The following is a 21,337-nucleotide window of genomic DNA, read 5'->3' as shown; positions in this document are numbered from 1 at the left end:
CGTTCACTTTGTGTAATATCAATTTTAAAAATACTACTTCATGAACGAAACCAATGTTTCGGATTAATCATTACATCATAAAGTCAAATGTGGTTCGTTTGACCTGATTGTGGAATGACTATTCTGAAATTGGTAGTCATGAAGTAGTGTTTTTTTAATAGTATGTCATTATTCCTTGGTTTTCTATGCCTCTCAACTCATTACATGAACATTTCGATCGGTATTGCGTGAATGACTGGAGTAATGTCAACTTCCAATGCCTCGATTGAAGCTAGCTTATCCGCAAAGATTTTAAACCTTACGTATCTCCAAAGAAAAATGTCTAAAGGTGTGATGTCACACAATCTAGGCGGCCAATTCACTGGTCCAGAACGTGAAATTAGCTTCTCACTGAATCAATCTCTCAATAGGGCCATTGTTTCACACGCTGTGTGGCAAGTAGAGCCAAATGTCGTTGAGATATCGGGCTTCAATTTTAAGCAGAAAATAGTCTGTTATCATAGCGTGATAGCGGGCACCATTTACAGTAACGTTGTTGCCTTTTTGGAATAAAACGGACCGATGATTCCACCATAAACAACGCCAAAATGTCGTTTTATTATGGATAAAATGTGAGTTTGTGAGTCTCTCCAGGCTGTTCATCCTAAATGTGGTATTGATGTCAGATCATTGACAGAATAGTGAATGTTACACTGTCTATAAAGTGACCAGGCAGCAACAACAATAAAACAAACATTAATTTATAACTCCAAATTTATTAGTATTAGATGGCTACAATAAAAAAATACAATAAAGGGTTTAATTTTGAACATATTTTATGACCAACTGTGAATAGTAGTTATATAAATTTATACCAACTTTTCTCAAACTTCTAATTTACTTAGCAAATACACCAAAAATAATTTTTCACAAATATTTAAGTACATAATTATTATATAGAGTATGCTTAACAATAATGGGTACGGAGGATTTTAGTTTAATATAATACAAACTGAACACATTGAAATTGTTCCATTTTGATATAAGCTATTCGTAAATTTTGCTACATTTATGACTTTTATATAAATAAAGAATATGCAAAAAGGGAATCAGTGCAAACCGTAGCATTTCAACCAAAGAAGCTACAAATATGCTACAAAAATAATTATGTAGCTGTGAAAATCTACACCTATATTGTCCTGTTATCCATCATTAGACATGAACTATTCATTATTTTGGAGTATTATCCATCTCTTTGTATATAAGTATAAGTATATTAATTTACTATATAGAGACACACAAATGCCTGCAATAGAAAAAATCCACAATCTCCCACATATGTGCATACAAACTTTAGTTTTTTGCATGCAATCTTGAAGCTAAAACTTCATACGAAAACAAGCTTACATATATTATTTGTATATGTCAAACATTCAAATAACATTAAATGCGTATAAAGCGCCTATAATTAGTTATAAATTTTATCACCAGGGGTATAAAAATTAGGTGAATATTCTGAAGCATTTCAATGATACATATGATGTTTGTTATTTAATAATTATGATTTAAATATATTTTTAAATAATACAGTTAACTGTCAGTTAAAGAATTATATGTTTAATTCGCTGCCAATTCTTATTATATATTTTTTATTTTTATATAAAGTTAGATTCTCAATGTAATTTATTAATCTTGATACATACTACCAATACTAGAAATTATTTTGAGCCCATGTTTACAGAATTTTTTCAATTGTTTGGTCTGGATTTGTCAAAAATGCAATGCTTTGAAATGACACAATTATATATAATTCATAATATCTACTCTTATCAGCTGAAAGGAAAAGTACAAAAACATTCAGAAGCCTTATTTGGAACGCTAGGTAGTTATTCTAGTATAATATCTTTGGTAGTCATGCAAAATAAGGTATTGCCATAACTTCATCCCATCAAATTATTACAAAATAGTGAGGCAATATGACTACTTAACAACTTATCCTCTGAAAAGAAGTCATTTGTCACTCACCCTCTTTTGACTAGCAAAGATCTATATTGAAAATAATACTTAGAGTTTCGAGACGGACTCCCAAGGAGGAACAATTCAAAAAATTACAACTTATGACAGTCAAAGGGCGTTGCATGGAATTTTACCGTCCGGCACGTAAGCTAGCGTATAAAACAGATGATTGGCTTGGATTGACTTGTGCTTTTGTCCATCTTTTTTTGGATCGGTGCTCTTGATCGGTGAACCGTAGTCATTTTTATTATTCAAAACCAGATTGCCGGACAGTAAAATTCCCTGTAGTGCACAAGCGGCTAAACAGCCACATGCTAAAACAATCCTTCTAACATTTAAGAATTACTCTCACATAACACAAGAAAGCACCTCGAAGCAAAACACACAAATCAAATTAACACACTTTATGGCAACGTACATAGAAGTACAAAATCCAAAACACACAACACATCAAACAAAATCTAACACATACTAAAACCTTATGACCTCATAAGAACTTTGATTAGTATGCAATAGTTGTACAACCTGCTTTCATTATCCATAAAGTCATTAAAAATATAAACTAAATATAAAAGAGCTAAATGGATAATGGAAGTGTGTAGATCTGGTCGCATCTTTCGGCCGTGCCTATTTGATTGCATGTCATAAACAATTTTCTTACATAAAATCTTATAAATTAATGTTGCAAATTGTGCCCTCGGCACGAGAAAAATCAGTGAGTTGACATTATTGTTATTTGTAATTAATCATTAAAATAAAAATAAATGAAATAAAATAAATAAAAGTCCGTACATATTCAGTAATAACGATTATTACAAACCATACGAGGAAAACTTGGCATGATCAAGAATTTCAAATACTTAAAATTGGTATGGTCAGAAATCGGAATAATCGGCGTGTATGTATTATGACCCTGCGGAAAGCGGTGTGTTGGTTAGTTAGTTAGTTAGTTAGTTAATTAGTTTCAAACTATGTTATAATTTGGAAACTAAATAATACAGAAATTTTAATGTATGCATTTCAATACGTATTCATATTTTTAAGTCAACCAAAGCTGCATGTGTTTGAAAATAGGAATCAAATGGTGGTTGAGTGTGGATATAATGACTACTGTGGGACCTTGACTGACTCATAAAAAATATCCCATTTGTTTTGAATTTGAATGGTAGGGACTGACCGGAGCCATTTCGTCGTAAAGTAACATGTAAAGTAACGATGCGAGCATTCATATAGTAAGTACAGCGAGCCTAGCGCTCCATCCATAGTTTCGGATGTTCGTTGATGCTCGCCGCGAGCAATGTTACGACGTTACGTTACGACAAAATGCTCAGGTCACTTCTTACCTTATGGTATTTATGTAGTCCTTTTATAAGGACTAAATAAATTATGACTTGCCTGAACGAGATCAATACAAAGACTCATGACACCCATCTAGGATTTAAATCCTTGACTTAAATTGTTCTTTTTTAATTATTAGGAGCTATTTTTTAATTCATATGTAAATATTGTTTCAGGATATAGTGGTTGACTGTCATGAGTTGTAATTGATTAATTATTTCCACTGGGGAAACATGTCTCGGAACTGTAAGTAATATTTTCATGGTTGGTTTTTTATTAATACTATTTGATAGTGAGTCGTTCGTACCACCCCAAACAATATTGTGTCGGGTTGTGGTACCGTGGTTAGTGTCGCGGACTCTTAAGTCAGAGTTTCTCGGTTCGAACCCACTCTACCACAATTTAATACCTATTTCCAATGAGCCGCTTAGGCTCACAGAAATAGTATGAAATTGAAATTTTTGTGTGAATAATAAAAACACAAATATTTCTCTTCATTAAAAAAATATATATATCCCATACTGTGCAATAAACTGATATAAAGCATGGTAGAGTTTAATTAATCCTTTTATATTTAATAGGATGTTCCAGTGATGGGATTCAGTCGGTCCCTTAGTTGTCACACAATATTTCGATTGAGATCATGTATCGGAGCATTCCCAGTCGAAGTAATCTCATCACTGGATTTTACACATTGTTTTAAGACGGAAGTAAGTTTTTGAGTTTTGTTGTGCATTCAGTTTAGTATCCGTTGTAAATTCTATTTTCAGTTTTTATTTATTTATTGGTACATATGTATGGAAGTGAAACATGGAATTGGCAAAAGAAGACTGAATGCAGTCGAAATGCGATCTGTCAGAAGAAGGAGCGACAAAACGATGTATGAAAGATGTTTGAATAGTGAAATAAGGAAGGAATGCAAAGCTGAGACAAGCATTATCGATAAAATTAAGAAAGGTGTGTTGAGATGGTTTGGACATGTAGAACGAATGAGTGAGGAAAGAACGGTAAAACAAATTTATGAAGTGAATGTAATTAGAAAAAGGAGCAGAGGAAGATCGAGAAAAACTTGGCACGATCGGGTATGCCAAATACTTGGTGGTCAGGTTTAGAAGTCGAAACAATCGGCGAGTATGTATGAGGAGATGCATGAACGTGGAAGAAGTGAATAATGTTTGCAAAGACAGAGTGGTGTGGCGTTCTATTTTCTCTGCCTACCCCTGCGGAGAAGCGGCGTTAGTTAGTTATTTGTGTACCCATGTTTAGTGTTGACACCATTTGTGAATTCTTGACATTATTACTATGAATTTTTTGTTTCAACAATTTAAAACAAGCATTCATGCTTCAGGAAAAAAATAAACAAATTTAATGAAATTATCCCATATTTTTCTCTTTAAATATTCCAAAATATTTAATTGCCAAAAAAGTTTCATATCGACGGCCCCTACGTAAAGTACTCAAATCTGCAAATACATACACCAAATATCTCAAAATTGACAAAAATGGAGTTAGAGCACTTTGCGTAAGGCATGCAGATATGATTAAATATTTTGTGATTGTCAAAAACCGCTGTGCAGGTAAAATAAAGAACAGAAAAATATAAATAAAATATACCACTGATTAAATTGTAAAAATGTACAAGCAAAGGCGTCATTTTTTTTTCAAATAATAAAACCAAAAATATAGGAAAAACATATTTTATTGAGTCACATGATTATATAATGTTTTAAAAAAGAAAGACAGAAAAAAATACATAAAAACTTAAAATAATACACTAATATGGCCAATTATTACAAAAATAATTCATATTTAATAAAAGAAAACATGGATAAAGTTGGTATAATTTCGAAAGGCTGGTATTTGAAGGATAACATTTTTATTTGATTTTATTTTTCCAGAGATCTAAATGAGTCGTCTGCCTTCGTACTACAATGGTCAGCGCGTTTGACTACCATGCTGGAGGTCCCGGGTTCGATTCGCAGGAGGTTCTAAATAAATACAGGTGATTACCCTAATATTTTTTTATATTACCCTGGACTACCACTTGAAATGCAGGGCTAATCAGTTGCTATTTAATGATCAAGATAACACTGCTTCCATATGATGCAGTGGCCTATGTTCTGTTAGGTATCCTATGTCTATACATCCTCTTCTATAAGAGGAGTCAAAACAAATAATGAATGTAGTTAGAATAGAAACAGATTGTGTAATTCGACCACATCATCCACAATTGTAAAAGTGACAAAAAAATCAAATAAGTATGATAAATCATTTTAAAAGATTTTATAGGTGAATGGATGAAAATCAATTAAATAATTTCCGGCCGAACAAAATATACAAACCATTATTAAAGCCTAGTATTCGTTAAATGGAATCTTAATTTTCTTTAAACCCAGGATAAATTTGACGCAACTGTTTTTTTTTTAAACACTGTTTTTGTATTGAAAAAACTAGTTTTCCTTTGAATTAAGAATGTAGTTTTGAAAAGAAAACAGTTATTGAAAGGTCAGGAGAGTCATAAAAAACAAAATTAAATTTTTTTTTCCATACATATTCTAAAAAACAAAAATTCCAACATGTATTCTAAAAGAAATTGGGGGTTCTATGCAACTATATACCGGACGCCAACTGAATTTATCAATGGGAGTTTGGCCTTACAAATTATACCAACTTTAAAATGGAAAAGAGACATAATTATTACAATAAGAAATAGAAAAAAGCCAAGGCGTACTTTCGAAAATGTTCTTAAACATATATGTAGTATTAAAAGGTACAATAATGTAAAGACAGACAGACAAAAATGAAGATATTAAGATTACAAGACGAAGAAATATAGAATAAAACACACGGAATAATACACATCAAAACGGTACTTGCTTATTAGTAATATACCTCAAATCTTATTAAAAGTGGGAATCATACAACACGTGGCTGCTTTGGTAACTAAAATAGTCAATATACAATATAGAATATTATTTTATACATCACCAAATGGGGCTACGTTTGTCTATGCGATCATTCAGACTCCTTCCAGTTTCGACTTTGTAATGAAAAAAGATCCTTTATTAATTACGGCTTGTAAAACATTGCGGTTTTAACCTTCGTTTGGTACATAGCCATCTTTGGCTCTAAAGTTTCTTTGATTTTCACTGCCATTGATATTCCAACTCCATTCTTCTAGGATATTATGCCATTGTGTGTCAAAAATCTTATTTTATTAAGATTTTTGATATCTTATATTGTTACAAGTAAGCTAGTATATTCTTGTCCGCCTCCTTAGTGTAGTGGTTAGCGCTCTAGGTTACCATGCTGGAGGTCTCGGGTCCGACTCCCAAAAGTTTCAAAATAAATATTAGTGATTTTTCAGTCTAATATTTACTTATTATGACCCTGGACTGGTACCTGAAGCGGAAGGCTGATCACCTTTCCTTCGTGTATGTAACGATTGAGATAACACTGCTTCTATACGATGCAGTGTCCTATGCATCATTGGGTGCGGATAAGGGTTATAAGAAGAAAACATTGTTACATCTTAGAAAGTTTCAATGCCAATGCATAATAACCCCGAAAAATGTCATGAGAATCTTCAATGTTGTTCGATGTGATCGCCCCATAAATAATGCAAATTGTTCATTAGCAGCAATACAAATACAATTATGTTGCCTTTACCACGAAAAAGTTGAATATTACAATATAAAAAAATGTATCAAGTTATTATTTCTCAAAAACTCTCACATTAATAAAAGGCTAAATATACCTTAGTTGATACAATATTCCCAGTATAACATAATTTTGACCATCCAAATTCTATCATAGATATTGCTACATATTTTAGACATACCCATAATATCTACTCTGATTACGAGTCATTTAAGGTCACAAAAAAATAAAGAAGTAGATACCTATATTAATCATAGGACAACTGTTAAGAATATAATGGAATATCAAACTTTTTACGCATCATGTCTTTTGGACAATGTGCGACCAAACGAAGGTTAAGGGTATTTAAAAAGATCTAATCCGATTGCTAGTTGCACATTTTATAAAAAGCTTCCTGATCGATATTAAAAAATATAGATTTAAAAAAGATTATATAGACCTTAAGTGAGATTATGGACAGCCGACGGCCGTAATTATTAAATCGTTATTTTATAAATTTAGTATTTCTTATACAACTCTAGTGAACACGACAAATGCAGGTATAATCATTATGGTACCACAGTCAAGCTAATATAAATGGATCTATCAAAAAGGTGAAATGTTGCTTCTTGTATTTACAAAGATCGGTAAAGAAAGTCAATTAGGGGGACACACACGCTAGATTGTGAAACTGAAGAAAGGTGATTCTGAAAGGCCTCAATGGGGTAATCTATACAGTGACAAAATAACCCTTTTTACATTACACACTCGATCGCTTGATCAAATATATATTTCCTATAATCTCCATCGTCTCAAAAATATCATATTACTTCTAATTATAAATAAATTAAAACTCATCGCAAATTACAAGTATTTGTGAACTGTTATAAAAATGGTGGCTGTTGGTAGATCAACTGACGACAACATGCTTTGTAAGAGTCATTTCAATATAATTTTTACCATGAAACACATCACACCAAAACAGAGCTCTGAAATTATGAAATTTTATTCCTTAAATAAGTCTTCAGTCGTGTTAACGCAACGTGCATATGGATAACTATTGTGATGGGAATGTGCTCACACGGAAAAAGACAACACACACGTCTAAAAATCCAACATGTATCATCACTTTGTCAGAAAGGCAAAGAATTTTGACTGCTAAAACCTTTTAAGAGGTTATTTTACTCATAAATCCATATTGATTCATCAGGGTTTGATGCTTATATAATGAAAAACGGGAGTTTTCATTCCCTTCCATTCATAGCTTCCAATTCCCTTTATCAAACTTCGGAAAATTAGGAATCCCACAGTTATATTACATTGTCACTCAAAAGTACACATAATAAATTAATTCCTTCGATATCCAAGGACAAATTAATATTAGATAAGAATTTAATTAATTATCGTAAAGAGTGATGAGTTTTAACTTATTTAATTTCTAACTTCACTCGAAAAGAAAAATTAAAAGAAAGAAATCGTAAACACAAGATTTCTATCATCGAAATGGATTTATGAATATGATCTATATCAGTTACATATCGCTCACTCCTTTCAAGAACGTCATAAATCAAAAATCGTCAATTTTCAGCTGTGCATGTTTTCGGAATGCCCAGAAAATGTACTGTATCCCAGCAAAAGAGGCATATTTTTAACTTATTATTTACCCGCTACAGGGTAGAAAATGTTGTTTTTGCATTTTGAAGAAAAGGTATTGTTCAATTATTTTTTTAAAATATATTAAATATTTTTCAAATGGAGAAAAAACCTTCAGGTTTTACCTAAAGGATCTGTTGCACAGTAAAAAGTTCAATAAGTGGCTTGATATTTATTTTTAATACATTGTGTTATATTTTTAAACTTTAAAAACGTTCTCCTGAAAAATTAAGTTTTTTGATTTATGACGTTCTTGAAAGGAGTGAGCGATATATGATTTCCATGACAAAATCACAAAGAAATATTGAGTATTTAATAATGGAGATACAAAATGATGCATAAAATATAATATGAAATACAAAATGGCTAACATGTTTCATAAAACCCAGTAGAACATACAAAAATAGGGGTTGGATAATATATAAACACAGTATAAATGCGTTGAAAAATGATATTGTCACCATATGACCAAAAACAAATGATTGAATAATGAATATTTTTATAACATACTAGCTGTACCCGGCCACGCGTTGCTGTGGATAAATGGAAAAGAGAAAATACAATGAAAAATTTAAATATTTAATAAAACTAAATTGAAGCAATAAAAACTTCTATGAAACATCAATGCAATCGGTAAAGTGTCAGCAGCTGTCAAGATGTACGCTGCCCACCATGAGCAATGTTTGTTATTGCGTGTGTTGTTTAACAACAACGTTCAACAGATGGCGCTGCCAAAGAAAGCATATTTTACCTGGCTATCGGTGCTGAACATACCGGGTTTGATTCCCAATACGGTTACAATAAATAAGAGATTTTTTTTCTGTGATATTTATTTAATATCACCTGGTTCTTGAAGCCGTCATTGGTTCTTGAAAATATAATTTTGAATAATGTAATATTTTTTAAACTTGTACAGTTACAACTATTTTAATTCAGAATAAAGAAAACTTAAACATTACCGTTTTACATAATAATTTTCGGATTAAATAACAGATTAATGTCCGCCTCCGTGGTGTAATGGTTAGCGTGTACAGCTACCGTGCTGGAGGTCCCGGGTTCGATTCCCAGGGGGGGGTGAAAATAAATATTAGTGTAAATCATTACTTACATGAAGGCAAGGTGATCACTCTTGCGCTTCAGGAACCAGTCCAGGGTAATATTAAATAAATATGACAGTGTTAAATACACTGTCGTATTTATTTAATACTACCCTGGACTGGTTCCTGAAGCGCAAGAGTGATCACCTTGCCTTCATGTAAGTAATGATCAAGATAACACTGCGTCAAGTCGATGCAGTGCCCTATGCACCATTGGGTGCGGATAAGGGTTATAAGTGAAGTAAGTAAGTAAATTACGAGAAATCAGAGCAGAAAATATAAATTTTAAGACTAAGTACTTTCCCAATTAAAGATATTATCGTAAGGGATGCAGTTTGTATGGTAAGAGTTGAAGAGATCATTGAATCCATCCCAGTAAAATTTGACAAGTTTTTGGAAGCACAGTGACAATATCAGAATTCAAAAACGATGGACAACTACAATGTTTAATGTCCACACAGATAAAAATACAGCAAATTTTAAAGATAAAATTCTAACAATAATTCCGGCATAGTAATTAGAAAAATAGCAAACGTTTTATAATCAGCAGAGTAGAAACGCAAACAGTTTCGGAACGTAACACGAAGATAAACAGTTTTTGTTCAGGGATCCAAAACATCTTTGGTCCGAGGCGTAAAAGCACGGCACATAGCAAACTTAAGTGTTGAGCTGAGCACAATAATTAATGGATGAAGATGATAGAAATCTTTGGAGAACTGTCGAACGTCGATCAAATCAAAGTTAAAAATTACCATTGGTAAAGGCACTAGTAAACAGTTGGCTGCAAAATGAGTTGCTTGATCGTTTAAAACGTTTAAAGTACCGTAGAGGGGGGCTACTTGAACTTTGATATGTTACTTGTGCCCAGTACAAAAAAAATACACTAGAAAATTTGGTGATGGACTTACAGTCTTGTACTTATTTAGATTGGCAGTGACAGGTATATTGAAAGCTTTTAAATGTTAATCCACAGTCAAATCGGGATACAATTTTATATTACAATGATTAATGAAAACACTTCGTTTTTTACCACTTGAGTTTTATTATAGACTACATGTTTCAGAAGTTAAACTTCCATCATTCAGGTCTGTATAATAACTCAATAATAATATAATGTTATTATACAGACCTGAATGATGGAAGTTTAACTTCTGAAACATGTAGTCTATAATAAAACTCAAGTGGTAAAAAACGAAGTGTTTTCTTTAATCATTGAACATGTCTTACCACAAAGTTAATGCCGAAACAATAAATAAAATACAATTTTATATTGTTTCACATTTTCAATAAATTTCGCAACTTAGTTAAAAAAAAATTGCTTAGCAAGATCAGATCTGTCAGGAAGCCTAGATGCTTCTGTATCAGATCTGGGCATGCGGTGGGACAGCTTTCAATTACAAAAAAATATTTAGATCGTGGTATCGATCAAAGTATCGTGACAATAAGTGTCACCTGTCAGGGAAACAATGAATCATGTCGATACGTTCATTATTGTAGACCAAATACAGATTTATTTGTATTTTTTACTGGGCTCAAGTAACACATCAAAGTTCAAGTAGCCCCGTTCTACGGTATCAAAAAAACATATTTAAATTATACATAATTTACACAATTTGACCAATTTTCTTTGGTTATTCGTCAAAAAAAGGTTAAATGCATCAATTTGTGCGTATTTTTTGCCTAAAATTAAATGACAATTGATTGATAAATAATTTACATCATAAGATTTGATTTTAAAATTATATACAGAGTAAAAGTCGAACGTCTTACATTTTGTTTTATGACGAGTATTTTCTGATTTGGAGTAAGTGGAAAAATGAACTGATTCACTGAAATTCAGTTATTAACCTTAGATTACGGGATATTCGTAAAATTTACGATAGACGTCCAATCTGTGGGGAGCACTGAGGCAACATATACAAAGAATGAAGTGAGAACTACCATGTATCTTTGTTTTTACTGATATTTTAGCAAAAAACGTTAACTCGAAAATATGCAATTTTGACTTCAAGATGCATATTATGTATAAAGTTTTCAACGTTCTATAGAACTGGTAAAATACACTAAATAGTTTAAAATGTCATATTAATGTGGTTTTAAAAGTACATACATAAATTCAGCTTGAAGTTTAATAGCGACTATTTTATTCCGCCTACTATTATACTATTTATGTCCGCCTCCGTGGTGTAATGGTCAGCGTGTTTAGCTACCGTGCTGCAGGTCCCGAGATCGATTCCCAGGGGGGGGTGAAAATAAATATTAGTGATTTTGCACTGTAATATTTATTTGATATAACCCTGGACTGGTTCCTGAAGTGCAAGAGTGATCGCTTGCCTTCATGTAAATAATGATCAAGATAACACTGCGTCAATTCGATGCAGTGCCCTATGCACCATTGGTTGCGGATAAGGGTTATAAGTAAGTAAAAGTAATTTTATTCAGACTAAAAACTTATAATAACAGGGATTTTAGAGTTAACGTTTTTTGCCAGTATACCCACGGTATAAAGTTCTCAACAAAACATGTTGCGCTTATTTTTATCAAAAGATGAAAAGCCATCAAAGAAAGATTAGATTTTTCAATCTATCAAACGACCCATTTTGCCTTTGACCATTACCAAGTGATTTCTAACCCTCGCTGACCGACTGTTGGTGAGCCGAGGTCCTAGGTGGCTCCGACGGAGGCGGCGGGCTGGTGGCTGGGCGTGACCTTGGCCCCCGGGATCTTGGACAGGATCTTGGTGATGTCCACGCCGGTGAGGGCGCTGATGGCGGGCGGCAGCTGCCCGACCAGCTTGGTGATCTCGCCGGTGGCGCCGCTGGTCTGGTCGGAGCCGATCAACACTATCTCGTCAACCTTGGCGAGAGGGGCCGACACTTCGGCAGCAATCTGGAAGTGAGAAGACATGAATACGTCAACGAATGGAAAAGATTTTTTAATTTATTAAAATTAAACACTTAAATATACCACTTTAACGAGTTTTTTTTTTTTTTTAAATTAATGTTTTACTTAGTAAATACCACTATTTCTTAAAATCTACTGCGACACATGTTTCGATGCATTCCGCATCATTTTCAAACACCGTATGTGAAGCTAATTCTAAATTTTATAGTTGGGTCCTTGGGACGTTGAAGGTTGAAGAGTGGGTAGTAGCTGTTTCCTATTTTATTTATTAATTTTATTTTTATTCTTTATTTTATTTCTTATCAGAGGGAACATAGACAAAAGGGGGGAGGCTTTAGTCATTGTCATATTGTTAATTATGGGTTTATTGTTATTTATATTCTTATGAATTTCTATTGTTTCAAAATGCTGCAGTACTAAGTATAACATTAATTAAAAATGGATAGATTTTACCACAAAGTGACTGCCGATTCAATTAATGAAAAGGGTTTTATTTTATTTACGACTAGTTTCGAAAACGACAGATGTATTCATCTTCTGGTACAAATTAAAACTAACGAACAAAAATATATTTAGGTGTATATATTGGTTAGTAAATATAGGTAGGGGGGTTAAGGAACAAGATTTTTTGTAAAAGGAAACATTGATAATAATGGTGACGTATTTTGAAACAATATATTATTAATTCATGTTTTATCTGAATTTAAATTTTTATGTATTTCTAAATTTTCTAAATTATTCATGACTTGACCTTTATTTGTAACAGAGTGTATGACAGTCGAATGAGTGGTTAGTTTCGATGATATGATTTGCAAATTCCGAAAAATAATTACTGGTTAGTCCACGGCGATGTTCTCTTATTCTAATTCTTAGACTTCTCGCAGTTTGGCCAGTATATTTTTATCGCAGTCACGGCAAGAAATTTCATAAATACCGCTTCTATCTTCTAATATGTTTACTTTTGATTTTGAGTTTCCAAGAATTTGACCCAAGTTGTTACTCGTACAATACGCAGGTTGGATATGAGATATTTTTAATATTATTTTTTGACATCTCATCAAAGATAAAACTCCTCGGGAGAAACCGGACTGTGTACTATTGTCAACAGGCCATCCGTTCCACTGGAAGAGGGTTCGGCATTTTGTGTCCCAGCTTGGTTAATGGTACCAATGTCTGTGTTACACTTTTATCATGTATGATACACCAAACGAGGAACTAACTGACTTGGGAGAATGCAAAAGAGCTGGCAGTCGATAGAAGAGCCTAGACACAGTTTGTGGAATCGGATATGGATGAATTGTTCGTTGATAAATATCCAACCTGTTTTTTCTTTCTTAAACTCATACTAGTCGCATTATTTATGACATCTCATCAAAGATGAAGAAGAATATGGAAGTCTGGGCATTTACGGGGCCGATGACCGTCATAGGCTGGTTTAAGTGATCACTTTACACACGTGTAACATTAACCAATTCTACCCATTGTTGACAATCACACTACTCAAATTCTTGGAAGTTCTATATATATGAACCAATTTTGAAACATTGTTCTTGAATCACTAGAACTTCACTAGAGACATCTATTGGTGAGACAAAAGAAGCTTTTGAATTAGCAGAAACTTTTTTTTTTTGATGAGATGTCAAAAAATAATATGAAAATAACTCCTGTAATTGGAGATAATCCAGATTTTGTGAACAGGTATTTGGACACACTCAAAATGTTGTAAGTTTTTTTTTTATATTAATTGATTTCATAAAATTATTTGAGCAATTTTTACAATAGCAACACTAAAAAAAAACAAAGTAGAGTAGGCAGGACATATTGCAAGACAGGACCCCACAAGATGGACTTCAAAAACTTTGTGTTGGAGACCTTGGGAGAGCAAAAGAGGTGTCGGAAGACCTCAAAAGAGATGGTCTGACGATATTGTCGCTGTGGGGGGTAGAAACTGGCTGCAAGCAGCAACCAACTGGAGGAAATGGGAAGAAAGGGTAGAGGCCTATATAAGTCCAACAGTGGAGGCCAGAGGGCTCATAAAGAAGAAGAAGAAGAACACTAAATTATTGCCAATATTGGTATTTGGGTTGGTTGACTATATTGTGCGATAAGTCTGTGTTGGGACTACTGATTTGTGGTAATATCTATCCATTTCTAATTTAAGCTTTACTTGGTAAATACCACAATTTCTTAAAATCTATTGTGACACGTGTTTCGATGCATTCCGCATCATTTTCAAACAACGTCTATTAACAATATTAATATTTTCTTTTGCCTGTATAATTTATTCCTAGAAAACGGGTAAAAGGCAAGAACAATGTTAACAAAATATTTTTAAAAATCTCAAAAGAACAAATATTATGCGCTAATGCAAATATTAACAATATGTACAGTGCCAAGTTAATTTCTTTTGAAATACAACCGTTATTCAGGCATGAACATGCTGTATTTATTGACTTGGCGTTTAATTTGTAGAACTCCATTTTAATTTATGTATTAATTTTAAATCAAACAGAGATTTTTTGAGTCTACTAAGTTGTATTTTATTAACAAAAAACACATAAAAAATTATACTGTGACAATTGTTTCGCCTTGTTAGGGCATTATCAAACGAATGTGAAGATCAAATGGACTACGGTCCTTATGTAGCTATACAATTCTATGTGACAGTTTTAACACGTGCAGCGATAATTTATGGGAGATATCTCCCATAAATTAGTAGTCCATTTGATCTTCACATAATAAAATACAACTAAGTAGACTCAAAAAATCTGTGTTTGATTTAAAATTAATACATAAATGAACATGCTGCCTGTTTCTTGGGCACAAAGTGGATGGCACATACGGACACACTAGGCGTGTTCTCAGCACGGTATGTATCTTCGTAACTATATTTTTTCAAATGTGACAAAAGAGCATAGAAATACAATATCAGCAGCATCAAATAGTTACAAATAAAACATCCTTGTAACTATAGGGATTGTCTTAAAGAAGGGGTTGGCAAGAAGCGAGCGGATTACCTTTGGTAGTGCTTCCACCACCATGGACAAGATGGCCGCATCTCCGTACTGCTTGAACACGGAGGCCTTCATCACCATCCTCTTGGCTTCGGCGTTGCCCACCGCGGCGATAGCGTCGGCTTCCGCAATACCCATGAGCTTGATCTTCTCGGCGTCAGCCTTGGCAGCTTCGATCGTCTGGGTTCTGTAAGCAATTTGATTATTAATCTTCATTCATATGTAATATATTTAAGTTTTGTACTGACATTTCTTGGTGGAACTGCATTTTATAGAATAAAATAACAACTATGTAATTTTTTCCACAATAATTTTATTTGACCAGCAAACGGGGTTTCGTCGTAACCGACATCGTCAGACTGGTCTGATTTGCTATTGGTTATTTTATTCTACATATTACATATATTGTAATGACGTCTTTCATTTTTTGACGGGTTTCTCCATAGTTATGTTAAAAATTTATGAAAAAATCAGAATTTAGGTTATTCGCAGCTTCACAAATTTGTTCTCAAATATGTCTATTGGGTTTTTCCAACAGAGAACAAATTATTGTTAGTTTTTAGTTTAAATCCTTAGATAGTAACTAATATACTATAAAATCAATTGCAAGATAGGACCCCATAAGATGGACCCCAAAATTTTTGAAATGGAGACCTTGGGAGAATAAAAGAGGCGTCGGAAGACCTCAAAAAAGATGCTCTGACAACATAGCTGCTGTGAGGGGGTAGAAACTGGATGCACACAGCAACAGACCAAAAAAATGGAAGGACAGGCCTATATCCAGCAGTGGAGGACAGAAGGCTTCTTTGAGAAAAAAAAGTATGTAAGGAATGTCTATAATCATGCTATTATGAGGAAATTATTTTAATTAATTTCCTATCCTTTCCTTCTCCTTCCTGCAAAATCTATTTTTTATTCCATACCCTTACCCTTTTACTCCCTTCCTGTAAAGCTGTACAATTCCCGAATAAATAAATAAATAAATTTGAAGCACTGTGAGCAGTTGAAAGACTTCCAAGTTTCCGGGGCAGGTGTGGGGAATGAGGAAGAAAAGGATATGGATGAGATCTATATCCAGCAGTGGAGGGCAGAAGGCCAAAGAGAAGAGGAAGAATTGTGATTGTGTACTGACTTCTTGCCGTCGGCGAGGCAGTGCATCTTGTAGGCCTCGGCCTCGGCGGGCAGGCGGACCATGGCGGTGAGCTCGGCGGCCTTGCGCTGCACCTCCTGCTGCTCCACCTCGATGCGCTTGCGCCGCTCCACCACCTCGATCTGGATCTCCTCGTTCCTGATGCGCTGCCGCACCTTGGCCGCCTGCAGCTCGTACGCCAGCTGGGCCTCCGCTTTCTGGATACAGAACAACGTGTCTTATTATTTATTTATTTGAACTTCATGTACAGCAAAGAAATAAGAACTTCATGTACAGCGGGCTTAAAAGCATAATATCTTCCAACCAACCAAAAAGAGACAAGTGATATTCAAAACATTTGTTACCATATATATAGCTGTTTGCAATCAGAGGGTAGATAGTACTTGAACATTAAAAAAAACATAAATATGATAATAAGGAGAGCAAAGGAAAAGGGGAGATTAGGGAAGGAGGTAGAGGGAAAAACTAAGGGAGGAGGTTTGATGGACAGTTAGGATAAATAGCAATGTCTCAGACGATTCGTAAAAATTATTAGAGAAGGTGCATTTTTTTACAAGGTGAGGTAATTTCCATAGTCTGGCCGCTTGGACAGAGAAGGAATTACTGAAGAATGATGTGTTATGCCGTGAAATGGAAGGTGTTCTTTCTTGGAAAGAACGAAGTGATAGACCATGATCTGAAAGGTATATAAAATTTTCAGCAAGATATTTAGGTGCATGTGAGTTGTGAAGAATAATATAAAGTAGCGTGAGAGATTGAAGATTTATGCGCTGGTTGAAGTGAAGCCATTTTAGTTCCTTGCGAGAAGGTTATGGTCATATTTTTTTAATTGAAAATTAAACGGATGCTTTGATTTTGTAGACGATCTAGACGATTTATAAGATCGATGTTCGCACCAATATAGCAAACATTAGCATAGCATATGGAAGAAGGAATAATAGATTGGGACAATTTTATTTTCGCTGTGGTCGGGAGAAAGTTGTGAAGTCTTTGTGATTTGCTCAACCCAGGATAAATGTTGATTAACAATGATCCCAAGGTTATATCTTATTAATACAAACAAACAAAGTTAATAATGTTTTTAATACACAAAATAGTGTTGAGGGAACCTACCGCAGTGTTGACTTCTTGGTCGAAGTGCGCTTTCTGCAGCTTGAACATTCTGGAATTATCTTCGATCTTCGTGTCGGTCGAGTACTTTACGTCCATGGCTGACTTCTCACACTCTGCTTCCTATAAACACACCAAACATGTCATCATTAGTAAAACGATATTATGTTTATTTTACGCGCTTACACTACATCATGGAGGCGGACAGTTTTATACAAAACTCATTCTAGAAAAATCGATCAATTTCCACTGTCTAAAAAATTACATGAAAAATCACAAGACTATCAGTACCTGTAGAGAAGTAAGGGAGATAATTAGGTTTGAACTTTAGATGTTTTAATAAAACCAAAAACACAAGACACCCCTATACGTCATCTACGTCATCTACGTCATCGGGTGTGTTATGCGGCGTATCCCAAAATGTCTCTGCTTTATAGAGCTATAATAGTAATAGTGTGGATTGTTTGTTTACTACTACACTACCATTTCTGTTATAAAATGAACGGGGGTAGGGTGGACCATAGACATCAACAAATAGAGCCGCCAATAACTAAGCAATGTCACCAATATTAAAATAAGTACATCGTTTCTGTGACGTCATTCATTACCAACTTACGAAAACAACGTTTTTACGAAGGCGAATTTCGCAAAAGAAATGAGAAAGTCTATAAATATTGTACGTTATTATGTATATATTTGAGGGCATATTGACCCGTCGAAAGACTAGAAGTTTCCGGCGCAGGTGTTGGGAACGAGCTACAATAAAAGTTCCGGATTATGAAATCCCGCGTGCACTATTGCGGAAATGAAATATAGGCACAAGAGGAACTCTGGGAAACTTTGATAATCTAGTCCTGGCGGTACCCAAAGGGTTAAATCGACTGAGGAAATTTAAAAAAACTTTATAGTAATGAACAAAAATTAAAATCCTAAAATATGAAAAATTGAAAAAGTGGCACTCAAAAAACTGATCTAAGGCGTAGATGTTCGGAAAATTCATAAAAGTGAAAATATCTGGAAAGCACTTTTACTGGGGTCATATTTTAATTTTTTGGTGAGTCATAAGCTGGCCTAACACCCCTTAAAAGGAATACGTCGGATTATGGGACACCCTGTATATACATATATATATTTGGGATGATGAGATATGTCGAATACAGTAAATCCTCGATATAACGGGCAAAAAATCTGGTCAAATGTAAAAAAAAATAAACGTCCTGTTGATATTGTATTATACATCCTTAAATTCAAGTGTCACCGCATGGAAACAATTTTTAGCGGCCGTGATAATCACGTCATACGTCTAGCATTAGAATTTGAGGCATAATGCCGTCCTGCTAGTAGACTGCACCTAGCCGGGGCAACAATAACACTGCAAAAAAATTAAGTTATCGAAGGTACTCGACGATCAAATAACATTTGTTGACTATTCCTCAGATAACGAAGTTTAACTATATTATACGCATTTTCCTCATTTTAGAGAGTTAATTATGAAAATAAAATAAAGCGAATTTAAAATGTTCAAACAAAATTAATTCCTTTTTCTAGGACCACATTTCTGAAGGTGCCAGAAGTGTGGTCCTAGCAAAGGCGTCTTCGCAAGAATGTACCAGCTTGTTGCGAAGTGTGGTCCTAGCGTAGGCGTCTTCGCAAGAATGGACCACCTTGTTGCGAAGTGTGACTTATATATCGCTCACTCCTTTCAAAAACGTCATAAATCAAAAAACTTGATTTTTCGGGGGATCGTTTTTAAAGTTGAAAAATATAAAACAATGTATTAAAAATTAATATCAAGCCACTTATTGAACTTTTTACTGTGCAATAGATCTTTTTAGGTAAAACCTGAATGTTTTTTCTCCATTTGAAAAATATTTAGTGTATTTAAAATAATAATTAAACAATACCTTTTCTTTAAAATGCAAAAATAACACTTTCTGCCCTGTAGCGGGTAAATATTAAGTTAAAATATACCGCTTTTGCTGGGATATAGTACACTTTCTGGGCATTCCGAAAACATACACAACTGAAAATTGTCGATTTTTGATATATGACGTTCTTGAAAGAAGTGAGCGATATGTAATATGTTTAAATAAATAAATAACATGGGAATTATGCCAGAAGTCTGGTCCTAGCGAAGGCGCCTTCGCAAGAATGGACCAGCTTGTTGCGAAGTGTGGTCCTAGCGAAGGTGCCCTCGCAAGAATGTACCAGCTTGTTGCGAAGTGTGGTCCTAGCGAAGGCGCCCTCGCAAGAATGGACTAGCTTGTTGAGAATGTCGGAGAGCCACTCACCCTGATGCCGGCGTCCCTGTTGGCCTCGGCGACGCCCGCGTCCGCGTCCCGCTTGACGACCGCCGTCTGGGCCTTGCCCAGCGAGGCGAGGTACTGCACCTCATCGTAGACGTCCTTTATGGTGAAAGACAGGATCTCGATGCCCATTCGGCCCACATCCGGGGCAGCCACCTCGCGGACAAGCGCCGCGAATTGATCTCTGTCTTTGTACACCTCTTCTACTGTAAGAGTTCCTGCGGACAAAACAAAACACACTCTTAATTCTTGTTCTTGGTAGAACTTCAATGTTAGTTAATACACTCAGAGATGCCCCAAGACGGTTGGTTGGTTAATAAAAGAAAATTATTGTTATTGGTAGAAATTGATTGTTATTGGTAGAAATTCATTGTTAGTTAATAGTCTGACATCCGCCAAGAACGGTTGGTCAATAATAGATGTTCGTTGTTCTTGGTAGAACTACAATGTTAGTTAATACAGTCTGGCATGCACCAAGAAGGTTTGGTAAACAATAGAAATTCGTTGTTATTGGTAGAACTTCATTGTTACTTAATATAGTCTGAGATGCCCCAAGACGGTTGGTTGGTTAATAAAAGAAAATTATTGTTATTGGTAGAAATTCATTGTTATTGGTAGAACTTCGTTGTTAGTTAATACATTCTGGCATGCACCAAGAACGTTTGGTAAACAATAGAAATTCGTTGTTCTTGGTAGAACTTCATTTTTAGTTAATACAGTCTGATATGCACCAAGAACGGTTGGTCAATAATATAAATCGTTGTTCTTGGCAGAACTTCATTTTTAATTAATACAGTCTGATATGCACCAAGAACGGTTGGTCAATAATATAAATCGTTGTTCTTGATAGAAATTCATTGTTAGTTAATACATTCTGGCATGCACCAAGAAGGTTTGGTAAACAATAGAAATTCGTTGTTATTGGTAGAAATTCATTGTTAGTTAATACAGTCAGATATACGCCAAGAACGGTTGGTCAATAATAGAAATTTGTTGTTTTTGGTAGAACTTCATTGATAGTTAATACATTCTGATATGCACCAAGAAAGGTTGGTCAATAATATAAATTCGTTGTTCTTGGTAGAACTTCATTGTTAGTTAATACAGTCTGAGATGCGCCAAGACGGTTGG

At 34.3% G+C, this 21,337-nt stretch overlaps 1 protein-coding gene across 2 annotated transcripts in view; it reads right to left on the bottom strand.

Moving 5' to 3' along the window:
* Window positions 1-11,231: 11,231 nt before the first annotated feature.
* Window positions 11,232-21,337, bottom strand: part of Flo2 (flotillin-2) — a 547,503-nt gene continuing 537,397 nt past the window's right edge. For both annotated transcript variants that reach the window (XM_088267202.1, XM_088267204.1), the window contains exons 4-8: window positions 20,192-20,424; window positions 17,904-18,023; window positions 16,773-16,987; window positions 15,644-15,827; window positions 11,232-12,611 (exon numbers count right to left, since the gene is read on the bottom strand). In XM_088267202.1, the coding sequence (XP_088123328.1) occupies window positions 12,387-12,611; window positions 15,644-15,827; window positions 16,773-16,987; window positions 17,904-18,023; window positions 20,192-20,424 (977 nt within the window). In that variant the 3' untranslated portion in view covers window positions 11,232-12,386. The remainder of the gene's footprint in view (window positions 12,612-15,643; window positions 15,828-16,772; window positions 16,988-17,903; window positions 18,024-20,191; window positions 20,425-21,337) is intronic.

This window comes from Brachycentrus maculatus, unplaced genomic scaffold (assembly GCF_059751285.1).
Source record: "Brachycentrus maculatus isolate JH-2025_06_01 unplaced genomic scaffold, ASM5975128v1 h1tg000285l, whole genome shotgun sequence".
Lineage (NCBI taxonomy): Eukaryota > Metazoa > Arthropoda > Insecta > Trichoptera > Brachycentridae > Brachycentrus > Brachycentrus maculatus.
The sequence above is the reverse complement of the archived record's forward strand: the minus strand, read 5'-3'. Positions and strand labels throughout refer to the sequence as shown.